Source organism: Echinops telfairi, unplaced genomic scaffold (assembly GCF_000313985.2).
Source record: "Echinops telfairi isolate 266 unplaced genomic scaffold, ASM31398v2 ScPeMD7_5868;HRSCAF=6743_0, whole genome shotgun sequence".
Taxonomy (NCBI): domain Eukaryota; kingdom Metazoa; phylum Chordata; class Mammalia; order Afrosoricida; family Tenrecidae; genus Echinops; species Echinops telfairi.
Genome location: NW_022109767.1, coordinates 17609111 through 17622688, shown reverse-complemented (window position 1 = coordinate 17622688; position 13578 = coordinate 17609111). Strand labels below are relative to the sequence as shown.

At 44.1% G+C, this 13578-nt stretch overlaps 1 protein-coding gene across 4 annotated transcripts in view; it reads left to right on the top strand.

Moving 5' to 3' along the window:
• Window positions 1-10790, top strand: part of FNIP2 (folliculin interacting protein 2) — a 112668-nt gene extending 101878 nt beyond the window's left edge. For all 4 annotated transcript variants that reach the window (XM_004708740.2, XM_030887169.2, XM_045295737.1 and 1 more), the window contains 3 exons: window positions 3410-3610; window positions 8334-8449; window positions 10420-10790. In XM_004708740.2, the coding sequence (XP_004708797.1) occupies window positions 3410-3610; window positions 8334-8449; window positions 10420-10498 (396 nt within the window). In that variant the 3' untranslated portion in view covers window positions 10499-10790. The remainder of the gene's footprint in view (window positions 1-3409; window positions 3611-8333; window positions 8450-10419) is intronic.
• Window positions 10791-13578: the final 2788 nt, after the last annotated feature.

Here is a 13578-nt window from a genome sequence, read left to right as displayed (position 1 = left end):
TGAGTGGAAATTACACACAAAAAAGGGGTTCAGGAGAGACCCTAGTACCCTAGTACTAATTTCTGGACTCCACCTCTCCGTTCCCTTCACCTTACCTCCCAGTTTTCTGGTCTGGCAGCAGAAGCTCTGGATGGATGCGTCCTATCGGGTCGCCATTTTCCGCCGAGAGTCCTCAGCATTTTTGTAAATTATTCTGAAAACATTAAGCTGGGCCTTTTCTGTTCCTCAAGCTTTCCTGCATCGAAGTCACAGAAGTGTTAGGGAATCCGAGTCACTTCCTCATCAGTGCTTTGCATGTTTCAGTATATCTCAGGAGGCAGCATCTTCCCAATTCCAGACGATGTGCCAGCATTTAAGGCTATAGGAACAAAAAATGCAGCTTCCCACTTTGAAGGAATTGACCTACAGCTTCCTGTCTGTCCAACCCTTTTACCCATTAGTCTTTGCTCATGTCTCTGGAGTGCATCTCTGACTGTGCCTCATTGCCCAGTATTTTTATTTATTTATTTATTAAGAAATCATTTTATTGGGGGCTCTTACAGCTCTGATAACAATCCATACATCAATTGTATCAATTGCCATCTTCATTTTCAATACATTTTCTTTTTGCTTGAGTCCTTGTTATCAGCTCCTCTTTTTCCCTCAACCAGCCTCCCACATACATGGTTTCCCTGATAAATTATTATTATTTTCTTTTCTTACACCATCCACTGTGTCCCTTCACCCATGTTTCTGTTGTTCGTCCCCCAGGGTGTGTGTGTGTGTGTGTGTGAGTGATACGTTGATCATTAAAGTCAGTTCCCCATTTCTCCCCCTTCTCCCTTCACCCTCATGGTATCACTACTCCCATTACTGTTCTGTGGAGTTTATCTGTCCTGGATTCCCTGTGTCGAGAACTGTTATCTGTACCAGTGTACATGCTCCAGTCTAGCTGGATTTGTAAGGTAGAACTAGGATCATGATAATGGGGGTGGGGAAGCATTAAAGAACTAGAGCAGCGGTTCTCAACCTGTGGGTCATTACCCCTTTGGGGGTCAAACTACCCTTTCACAGAGGTCACCTAAGACCATCAGAGAACACATAAATATTTCACAGTATATAATTACATATTATTTTGTGATTAATCGCTATGCTTTAATTATGTTCCATTTGCAACAATGAAAATACGTACTGCATATCAGATGTTTACATTACGATTCATAACAGTAGCAAAATTACAGTTATGAGTAGCAACAAAAGCAATGTTAAGGTTGGGGTCACCACAGCTTGAGGAACTGTCGCGGCAATGGGAAGGGTCGCGGCAGTGGGAAGGTTGAGAACCACGGGACTACAGGAATATTGTGTGTTCCGTTGGTGCCATGCTGCTTGGCTGTCTTGTTCTTTCCTTGTGACCCTTCTGTGAGGGAATGTCCAGTGCCTACAGATGGGCTTTGGGTCTCCACTCCACGCCACCCCCTCGTTCGTATCGATATGATTGTTTGTTCTCATGCTTAATACTGGATCCTATTGACACTTCATGATCACACAGGTTGGTGTACTTCTTTGATGTGGTCTTTGTTGCTTCCCTGCTAGATAGTCGCTTGTTTAACTTCAAGCCTTTAAGACCCCAGACACTATCTTTTAATAGCCAGGGACCATCATCAGCTTCACCACATTTGCTTATGCACCCATTTTGACTTCAAGGATCGTTCCAGGAAGGTTTCTATATTTATACCTCTAGAAATGTCTTTTGTCTCCTAGTTCTTCCTCTATTTCTTTTTATTCTCCTGTCCCATTTTCATGTTCAACCTGTATTCAACTCTCAATACTTTCTCTCAAGTGTTGCACTTGATCAAACCCCATCAGTCATTCTATGCCCTCCTTGTTATCTATTTTAGATCCCTTATTGTTCCCTTGTCCCTGGGTTTGTTGACTCCCCCTTCCCTTTCTCCCACCTTCTCCTCTCCCATGCCCCCTGGAGCTGGCAGCCCTTTTGTTTTCTCCTCAAGATTTGTTATCCTGCCTATCCTATATGGATAGATGTGAAAAGACGGGAGGGGGTGGTGGTATAAATAGTTCCAGGTCTGTCTGCTGACCCTTCTGAAAGTTTTCCAATCAGATCTGGTGAAATGCCACGTCCTGCCCACCGATTCCACGGTCTATTTTCAGAGCTTTTCAGGTACTTCACAGTTTTGCTCCCCTTGCTGCTCTGTTGTGCTTTCTTCATGTTTTGCTTGTGTGTGTGTGTGTGTGTGTGTGTGAGAGAGAGAGAGAGAGAGAGAGAGAGAGAGAGAGAGAGAGAGAGAGAGAGAGAGAGAGAGAGAGTCAGAGTCAGACCAGGTGCACTTCCCACAGCTTGTCCAGTGTTGTCCCCTGTAGTCTTGTGGGTCAGTGAGGGGCTGCCATGTCTGTGGTGTCTTGCCCCAGTCATTTTACAATCACTTGTTCTTTATATCTCTTTTATCCACTTAGTGCCCCCATTTCCACCCCTAATTAAAGTAAGTGACCCAACTCACTAGTCCTTTTTTGTTATATGTAGAAAAACTACATTATCTTTTAACTCCTCCTTTCCATGAACTTTTGGAAGGCCTTTGTAGTATTAGGTTCTAGAATCTTCTGAATTTGTTAACCTGTCGATCAGCCCATATCCCTTGTTACAATTCATTGTTTAAAGTAAAACCCTTTGGATCTGTGGAAGTTCCATGTACTGTATACAGTCTGTTTGCTTTTATGGGTTGACATATGCTTCATTCCCCACCATCGTAGATGGAAGATGGGTTGGGTAAAAATTGCATGCACTTTTAAAATATAAGATCCTTTTGAAGGAGAGGTCCATAGTGTGATATACTCCACACATGGAAAATAGCTGACTACTGCAAAGCAATAAGGATTTGAGCTCAAATCTCCAAACGTTCTACATCTCTTACATTTCTAGAATTCCATAAAAACCAAGCCAGGTAGCTTTTGAGTGCTGTGCATTTATGACATGCCGATTGAGCAAGAACAAAAGGGGCGTATATGCAAATGTGGTGAAGGCACTTGTAAAGGGAAGTCACTGAGGCCTTTAGCTGGATAAGGACAAGGGTGAGGGTGAGGGGTGCAAACCCTTGTGTGAATGTGGCAGGGTGGGAGTGAGCTTGGCTCACAAGACCTTCCGGGAGGTGGACTGAACAGTGGCTGCAGCAATGAGCTCCAGGTGGCTGTGAAGACAGCACAGCATCAGGCAGTGCTTTCTTCTTTGTACAGAGGGGCCCGGGGCCCTGGGAGCCCATACTTACTTGACAAGAGCTAACAACATAGTTTTAAATTGTGGGTCTCTCACCACGAGTCTGACCCATTAGTATAATGCCAGACAAAATGCTCTTGACATGTTGTGTGTCCCTTGGAGGTATTGTGGACAGTTGGCCCACGGAGACTTTTTGTCTTTCAGCATCCAGTGCTGGATGAACCGATAGCTGAAGCCATCTGTATTGTCGCAGACACGGATAAGTGGAGCGTCCAGGTAGCCACAAGTCAGAGGAAGATGATGGATAGTGTGAAACTGGGCCAAGATGCCTTGGTCTCCAGCCAGGTGTCCAGTTTACTTCAATCAATTTTGCAGCTTTACAAGCTTCACCTCCCTGCAGATTTTGTAAGTATTTGTTCTCATGTCGTCGAAGACATAGTTTACAAAAGCATTTCTGGCAGCCTCTGCCTTACTGGTTAATATCTAGGCTTTAGAGTTCAATCGCCTGGCATCAGTTCAAGTTCTTATTCAACTTCATGAAGTCTCAAATACGGGTTTTAAAGCTGGTGAAAAAATCCAACCTATGGCTATAAAAATGAAATTGGATATCTCATCTAAAGTGCTTGAAATCATCATAAGCACTCAGGTATGGGTATTATAGTTTCAAGAAGCAGTTCTAAATGTATGCAAAGCGTGACAGAATCTTTTCACTGAGTTTTTATTTGGGCTTTAAACTGAGGCATACTCTTGTAGAATATCTGTTATGGTTTATATAATGTGATATAAGTGTTTATGGATTATTAGAATTTACTTTCTGCATATATAGGTAGCTTTTCTATCTAGAAGCAGGTTGAGTTAGACTTGCTTGCAGACTGATATCTTCTTTTCTGTAAAGAAGAAAAGTATATTAAGTTTCATAGTGCTTTACTGTTAACAAGGTCACAATTTTTTTTTGTGAGTGAGTGAGAGACATAGTCAGTAAGAGAATGAGACAGTGAGAGTGAGACAGTGAAAGAGTGAGGCAGTGAGAGAGTGTGTGTGTGGCAGTGAGTGAGTGAGAGGCAGAGAGAGTGAGTGAGTGAGGCAATGAGTGAGTGAGGCAGTGAGAGAGAGTCACTGACTGAGGCAGTGAGACAGTGAGAGGGTGAGTGTGAGTCACTGAGTGAGGCAGTGAGAGAATGTGTGTGCACCAGTGAGTGAGTGAGAGTGAGGCAGTGAGTGAGTCACTGAATGAGACAGTGAGTGAGTGACAGTGAGAGAGTAAGAGTGAGACAGTGAGACTGAGTGATTGAGACAGTGAGAGTGAATGAGGCAGTGAGTGAGAGAGTGAGACAGTGAGAGAGTGTGTGTGAGTGAGACATGGCGTGAATGAGACATGAGTAAGACAGTGAGTCAGTGAGAGAGTGAGAGTGAGTCACTGTGAGGCAGTGAGAGGTAGTGAGTGAGAGAGTGTGACAGTGAATGAGTGAGTCACTGAGTGAGGCAGTGAGAGAATGTGTGTGCAGCAGTGAGAGAGCGAGTCACTGAGAGAGGCAGTGAAAGAGTGAGTGTGTGAGAGAGAGGCAATGAGTGAGTGTGAGTGAGTGAGACATGGCGTGAATGAGACAGTGAGTGAGGCAGTGAGAGGGTGTGTGTGAGGCAGTGAGTGTGTGAGCCAGTGAGTGAGTGAGACAGAGAGTGAGAGTGAGTCACTGAGTGAGGCAGTGAGAGAATGAGACAGTGAAAGAGTGAGAGAGAGCCAGTGAATGAGTGTGAGTGAGAGTGAGGCAGTGAGAGAGTGAGACAGTGAAAGTGTGAGTGAGGGGCAGTGGGTGAGTGAGTGTGTGAGACAGTGAGTGAGCCAGGCAGTGAGAGAGTGATACTGTCTCACACACTCAGTGACACACTGAGAGTGAGGTAGTGAGTGAGTGATAGAGAGTGAGACAGTGAGTAAGTGAATGTGTGAGTGCAGCAGTGAGTGAGGCAGTGAGACAGTGAGAGAATGTGTGTGCAGCAGTGAGTGATAGTTTGTCACTGAGTGAGTGAGAGACAGAGAGTGAGAGTGAGTGAGTGAGTGAGGCAGCGAGAGAATGTGTGTGCAGCAGTGAGTGAGACAGTGAAAGAGTGAGAGAGTGAGTGAGTAAGGCAGTGAGAGAGTGACTCACTGAGTGAGACAGTGAGGCAGTGAGAGTGAGTCACTGAGTGAGGCAGTGAGAGAGTGAGAATGAGACAGTGAGTGAATGAGGCAGTGAGAGTGAGGCAGTTAGTCACTGTGTGCGGCAGTGAGTGAGTGTAAGTGAGAGACATGGCGTGAGTGAGACAGTGAATGACTGAGGCAGTGAGAGCGTCAAGGTCACAAATTTTTATATATGCTAGACAGTCAATAAGGCAGACCAAAGAACACTTTATAAATGGATGGCTCTTACTACAATATGACATCTTAGCTGTCCAAGAAATAGATCGAAAAAGGTAATCATCTAATCGTATGAATGACTTAAGAATAACTTCAGCCCGCAGCCCTGCTGGCTGACCTGCCAATTTGGGGTTAATCAGCCCGTGCAACCTTGTGAGTTAGGAGAAGCTTCCAGCCTGACAACTGACCCCCAAATCTTGGAGCTTCCAGCATCCACCGACACCATCACTACCTGTCAGTTATCATCCCGATGATGCCGGAAGCTGTGGCAACAAGAGTTATGGTGGACAAGTTTCAGCAGAGCTTTCAGACTAAAATTAGGAAGAAGGATCGGACAGTCCACATCTGAAAACTGCTGCCATTGTGAAGAAAGCTGATGGTGCCTGGCAATTACAAGATAGAGCGTCTGGGGTCTTAAAGGCTTGAAGGTAAACAAACGGCCATCTATCTGGGAAGCAACAAAGCCCACATGGAAGGAGCACACCAACCTGTGTGACCATGAAGTGTCAATAGGATCGGGTATCAGGCATCAGAAGACCCAAAACAATCATTGATGTGAACGAGGCAGGCCAGAGTGGAGTCCCAAAGCCCATCTGTAGACCATTGGACCGTCCCTCACAGAAGGGTCACAAGGAAGGGACGAACCAGTCAGGGTGCAGTATAGCACTAACGAAACATACATTATTTTAATGCTTCCTCTCCCCCACTGTCAGGACCCCAGTTCTACCTCACGAATCCAGGACAGATAAACCCCTCATGAGTAGCAATACCGTGAGGGTAGGGAGAATCAATCGCATTGATCAATGTATAACACCCCCCCCCCACCATGGTGACGACCAACAGAAACATGGGTGAAGGGCGATAGAGCGTGGTGTCAGACATGAAAATAGTAGTGATTTAGGAGGGTGGAGGAAGGGGAAAAGGAGCTGATAGCAAGGGTTCAAGTAGCAAGAAAATATTTAAAAAGGATGGTGGCAACCTATGTACAAATATGCTTGATAAACGGATATATGGCTTGTTAGAAGTGCTGTAAGAGCCCCCACTAAAATGATGTGAAAATACAAAATTTTTTTAAATGTACCACTGAAAATTTTGAGTGCCAATGGGACATCGCTCTTCCTTCAGAAGAGCCCTGGTGATCAAGGTTCCAACGGCTAACTGGGGCTTGGCAGTTGATCCCCACCAAGAACTCTGGAGGAGAACCCAGGCAGTCCGCCTCCCACAGGCTCACAGCTGGGGGCCCTGCGAAGCACGAGCATTCTGTTCTTGGCCTTCACTGGAGTTGGAAATAGGTGTGTTTGATTTGCGGGGGTTTGGAGTATAGCTTTCAGAACAGAAGGAGAAACGAGTTAATTTTTCTTTGTAAGAAGAATCAAACTCTGAAAACAACTTTAACATCTTGGGAGTTAAAAATTGAAGTACTCCTCAGGAATAAAATACCAGAAAATGTGTGGGAAATGGGACCCAATATATAAGCCTATTTAACACTGAATGCTACCTTTACATAAAATATCCGAATTATTTTATTTCAAGATTAGTATGGGTTCCCTCTAGACCACTCTTGTCTGTATCTCCTGCCACACTGCTACGTAGTCTTGGGGACTAGAAACACCTCACAGGACTATTTTGAAACTTAAAGCATCAATGTAATATGTAAGTTCTTTTTAATATTTTATCATATTCCTATTAAAGCTGAGTTGGCAGTGGGTTTGGGTTGGTTGTTTATTAAAAGCTTTGTATTTCATAGCGTAAAGAACCAAAACTTGGGAGAAATTATCCATGAGCATTGGTGCAGTCTTCCTCGCTCCTTCCAGATTGTACTCCATCCCCCATTCAACATGATGCTTTTAGGGTTTTGAGCCAATGAGAGACTAAAAAGATCTCATCTCTAATGGATACTTTCAAGTGCATCTGTTAATCTTTTACCTTGAAAATAGCAGGCGTAATGGTCTAGGAGAAACCTGTGTCTGATGGAATTATCCTTGCGCGGGCCGTCGGGTGTCTTACTCAAGGTGTTGGATGCCTCTGCCAGCCAAATGCAAAAGCCTTTGCCTCTGGTGAAAGAGACAGATGGTTGCTATCTCTAAAAATGAGGTTGGACATCATTTCATGGGTAGAGATGTCCTGAAATAATTGCTTTTTCTTTATTAAGGCCTAGTTAAAAGGCACCCTTGAAGAGGGGGTGGGGAGTCTTGAAATTACCTTATTCCAGACAGTCTACTTCTGGGAATGTTTTACAACACAATGATCTGAGATAGAGGGGAAACAGTACAATGCTCATCTTTACAAAATTGTTTCTCATAGCAAAAATGCAGATTGCTGTGTGGTTAAGTGAACCAATGTTTTCACATTCTCCGAAGTTACCCCTACAAATCGTACTGACAGGGACTTTTTCATAAAAACTGAAGATTGTTGTAAAGTACTTCAAAAGCAGGAAAGAATTGTGCTTATAGAATAATCTCCGCTGAGTAACAAATGATTCTTTATAAAGCCCAAGAGAGATGTGCAAACATTGTCCTAGTGGTCAGAAAACATGCACTCTATTGCTTTACGAAGCCATGCTTTCATACCTGCTAGTGTTAGGGTTTGAGGTGACTTATAAATCTTAAGGGTTTTGAGAGTCATTGGGTAAGACGATAGCTGTGTACTTAGAAATGAATTCAGAGAGTTGTAGCTCTGAAAATCCTGCAGCGCTGTGAGTGGTCGCCCTCATTGCGAATGTTCTTGGCTCCGCAGTGCGTCATGCATCTGGAAGACCGCCTCCAGGAGCTGTATCTGAAGAGTAAAATGCTCTCTGAGTACCTTCGAGGCCACACTCGCGTGCATGTGAAAGAGCTGGGTGTTGTGCTGGGGTGAGTTCTGCGCAGTGCTGCAACCCGGCCCCACCCGGCCCGTGGGACCCTCACCTCACAGGGCTTAGTGACTCCCTGGAAGGGGTAGAGGCCTGATTCGGGGAGGGGCTCTGCAGCCGCCTGTGTCCACTGTCTCCCTGGAACGTCCGCAAGCTAAAGGCGGTCGCCATCAGAGTGCCTGACTGCCTCGAGGTGGGTCCACCGGGTCGGAGCAGAGCATCGCTCCATGCGGTTTGCAGTGGCTGCTGTTTCAGAAGCAGGTCTCCAGGCCTTTTTCCTGAGGCACCTCCGGAGGGACTTTATAACCGCCAAGCTTTTGACCAGAAGCTTGAGTGCCTGACTGATTGACCACTCAGGGGTTCCTGTTTTTTAGGCTAATAAGAAGGAAATCATTTCATTGAGCTAGCATCGTCACCGTCAGAAGCAGCTCAGGGTGGTGTTTGGTTACCCTCCTAGGGTTAGGAGGCAGCAGCCCTCCCTGCTCCTGGACCTCAGGGGCCTGGGTCTCAGTGAGATGCTGTACTTTCTTCCCTTTATTTAGCAGTCTACCAGAACAGCACACTTTTCTTTGTGTGTCATCTTCCATAACCTTCCTGGGGGGGGAAAAACTCCTGAGTTTTTCTTTACTATCTGTCTGCATCTGTTTCGACAGAGAACAAAAAGATTATTGGATGATGATGATCCCCTTAGTATTTTACATATAATGTTTTAATTTTAAGTTCTGCATCAAACAAGAGCTTCCATCTTTTACACCCAGGATAGCACTCACTTTTTGCCTCATTGTACTTCCTGCCTTACTTGGTTTTAGATACCAGGGTGCTTCAGAAAGTTTGCAGGAAAATATCATCATCTAATTCCATTTCACCACGATGTTTTTGAAGCATCCTCGTTCTTTGTTTGAAAAATATTTCCCCTTCTGTGGCACTTGTCGTTACAATGAACTTTTAACATGTTTTCTGCCCTGAGTTTTTGTTAGTCTTGTTTCGGTCACATACTTTACCTAATCCTGCCTCACGAGGTCTCCCAATGTGTGCACCTTATATTTACACATTTCCTTAGTCCCGCCCCAACAAGTGTGCATCACCAATACAACTAGAGGGGTCATACGGATTGATGGGGGATTTATTTACCCTGAGCCCTCCCCTCTAACTTCATGGAAATGGCATCCATCTCTTCTTCCTCCCTTCCCCGTCATCAGGCCCTGCACCTGTGAGGTTCTGGTGACTCTGAAATCAGAACGGGAGGTGGCATTACTGGACAAAGAATATACAACCCCATGCAGGCGTGCCAGTGACCTCCTTTTATTGTTAAGATCTGAAGCCCCAGGGAAGGAAGTAGGATCAACTCCACAGACTGAGGCTAGCCTAACTTTTCCCCATTTGGCAGCATTTACCCAGCAGCTGTACCGTGTTGGCCTTTACTCAAAGAGAGGCTAAGGAAACCACGGCCATCTGAAGCATGATGCTTCAGAGCACTGTGGCGCAGCTGCCTGGGGAAGATCTAAGGTGTGTGCGTGCCCCGGACTCTGAAGAAGTGGCTGCCAGCATCGTTTCTGAGACTACTTTGAGCCTAGGTCCAAACCCAGCCTGCACTCACAGTGTTCACTTGAGGAGGATGCCTTGTGGAGAAAGCAGCAAAGCGCACTCTAATGACCTTGGACAGGAGATACAGGTTTAAAGTTGGGCAACCAAAACCAATGAAAGAAGATGCCCAAGTCCATGTGCATGCCCATGGGCTCTGCAGGCGCGTGTTCACATGGGTGCAACACAGCACCCTGCACTTCTCTGTGCCTCCTTGGGCAGCATCCACTGGAAGATTTTACTTTTGAAAATAGTTTATCGTATTTACCTGTTTTCATCAGTTTGAAGCAATCATTTAGTAGCCTAGCTTGGCACCTAAATATAATAAATAGTTCCTTTTAAAGCCCTGCCACTAGAAAGTAATAATTCTTCTCTTATTTCAATACCCAGGATCGAATCTAACGACCTGCCTCTGTTGACTGCTATTGCCACTACACATTCTCCGTATGTGGCTCAAATACTCTTATAGCACCCAGGACAGCTCTTCCTTGAAGAAGGACCATCAGACTGCCAACGGAAGGAGTAAGAACTAAGCTTTCGGTGCTGTCAAGCGCAGACGAGCAAGCAGAAACCATCTCTTCTCTAGGGTCTTTTCCCTTTTGTACTTCGGCTTTCAGGCGACGCTTCGTTGGAAGATGTTAGGTTTATTTGGCATAAAAACATTTGTGTTTTTCACACAAACCTTAGGCCAGGGGTCCTCAAACTACAGCCCGGGGGCCACATGCGGCCCGCCGGGTGTTTTTGCCACCACTCCCTGTCTGCCTAGCCGACTCATCCAGTGTGCATAGGAATTTGTTCAGTTTTTTTTTAAACTATAGTCTGACCCTCCAACGGTCTGAGGGACAGTGAACTGGCCCCCTGTTTAAAAAGTTTGAGGACCCCTGCCTTAAGCCCTTTGTTACCCACAAATCATCAGAGTGACCTTTCTGCCAGGAGGAAAAAGCACTACAGGCAACACTAGGCAGTGGTTAGAGATGGCGCTGTGCTGTTTGCTCAGGATAAGGGCAAGTGACATGGACTTGTTCACACTTCTGGCAACTGTAGAGCAGCCAGATAAACAATATACACACCACTCCAGTAGGAAAGGGTTTCAGCACGAGCCAGGGCCCCTGTAGTTCTGGTGGCTGTAGGTGTTACTGTGGGACACACAACTTGACAGAGGTTTTCCTGAAAAGAAAGGGCTGTAGGGAGACTGGCAATTCTCATTTCTCCTGGAGTTTATGCTGTTGCAAATACAGTCTGCAGGGAGGAATGGCTTGGGTCTTGACAATAAACCTGAGTCAGTATAGCATCTCAATCCCAGGATCACGATGTAGTTTGTAGCCGCAAGCAAAGTGCGTGATCTGTATGCTTTATCCTTGTACTTTAGAGCTTTCAACAGCCTTTTGAAGACGGACAGTTTACCAAAGTTATTTCTCTAACAGTTTTTCTACTGGTAAATCCTTCCAGCAGGAGCCCTGTTCTTCCTATGATAGCTAATGCATATGACTGTTGTTTAAAAGGCACAGCTGTCCAGGAAATGAACCCGACAAGAGTTCAGTCTAACAAATGAAAGTAATTAGTTTGAACTCTTACATTATCATCTTTGTGCCTTCAAATTCTTACAAAGCAAAAACGTTTCTAGCAGGTCGCTTTCCTACCATACAAAACCTGCCACAGTGAGACATTATTTAAGTGCATATTTTAATTTTCTGTTAACATAAGAGAAGTTTAACTTAGTTTACTGCCCACGAGAAAGACTGTGTGCTGACATGCAGAATACAATTAAAAGGTTTTAAAAAAACCCATTTAGAAACAAGGATTTACATCTAGCAAAGGGAGAATACTGTTATCCCCTTGCAGACTGGAGTGCAGTTAATTATAACCAGGCCCCTTTCACTGTTCCATGCTAGATGAATTCCAGGCCTTTCCATTTGGTCCATCGTACCTCAGACTATGAAGTACCCTCCCTCTTAAGGAGTTAGAGTGGCTTCACAGTGTGTATGGGGTAAAATCTTGATCCCAAAGACAATTTACATCGATGTGTCCCTCTTATTCTTTACGGATGTATGTTATTGTTCGAACAAGTGGACCAGCAGGACCAGTGGGGGAAGTGGATGGATTATTTCTTAGCTAGGTCAGAACTATCTATGTTACCTTTCCCCCCCCCCTCTCTCTGAGGTACAGTGCAAATGTTTTAAGGCCCCGATGATCTTTAATGTTCTTATTAGGGTCTTTATAAAATTGAGGTTTTCCATTCCGTTAAATCTTTCCATTAGCCTAATACTTTGAGTTTGGTGTTTTAAATTCTCTAATTCCATGTCATCGGTATTTGCAGAAAGAGAGTGAACCACATCCGCGGCTCAGCTCAACTCCTCGTTTTTTTCCTTTATGTGCGAATGCATTGCAATAGCCGATGGCACAACTGCATTTGTAGCAGCTAAAAGCATCCCCCTATTTTCTGGTTCCCTTGCTTTGTTTACAGATTTTGGGCACTTTCACCATTCACCACCTTTAAGATTTCATAGAAATAATGCAATATAAAGTCAGATAAAGTATAAGAACTGAGTGAACTCATTGAAACTTGACCTAACATAGGAGAAATGTCTCTTGGAAAACTACAGGTGAGACATGAGGGTCATACGTGATGTTCAGAATTCCAGCCAGTGCTTAATCCCTCATATCTGTTGCCTCCAAAAACAGACCAAGAATGTTGCTCTATTAAGAATCTCCCTGTAGAAACCTTACAATTTTTTCCTAAATTCAACCTTGCTCTGAAAGTGGCAAAGAGAGAAAAATAGATGCTGGAATTGTGTTGGGATACACCCACTCACATAATTTCTGTCTTAGCTGAAGCCAGAAATGTCCACCATAGAAGAAAATAAAATAAATAATAAAGAAAACTACCTCAGTTGACAGGATTTCACCTTTCGGGTCTCTTCAATTTTTGCGTCTTACCTGTTGAGTGTGATTTTTGTAGCATCTTGCTTTTCAAAGCAAGCCAGTGAGGCATGACAGAAGTGTGTCCATGTTACTGTGATGGGCCTCTTGCTAGCATGTTGCAGTTCTAATACATTGGCAAGTGACATGAATGTAAAGGTAAACTGTGTATGCTTAAACACGACAATGAAAACCTACAATGTAGCTTCCATACTTGTGCATAATTCCAAAGTCCTTTATTTTTATCAGTGTTAAATAGCTTTTTGTACAGGCTTCAATCCATTTTTCTGACGTGTGCTGTTTTTTAATGAAATTAACTACTCTTTAACATCCATGGAACCGTTGTTTACACCACAACTTTTTTTAACTTACCTTTTCAAAATCCCTACTTGCTAAATGATACTAAACCAATGTTTGGGCTCTTATAATTTTGGTCTTGAGATTTTATAAAAATATACTCGCTTTTTAGGTTAGTCACTTCAGAGTGAATTGTATGTAAAAGTAAAGCCTATAAAGTGACCCCAAAAACTCTTTTTACAGTTCTGGAATTTTTCACTAATACATACTTTTTCCAGAATATTTTGTTCATTTCACCATTAAATTGAAAATCTTTAGCTTTTCTTGGTGAAT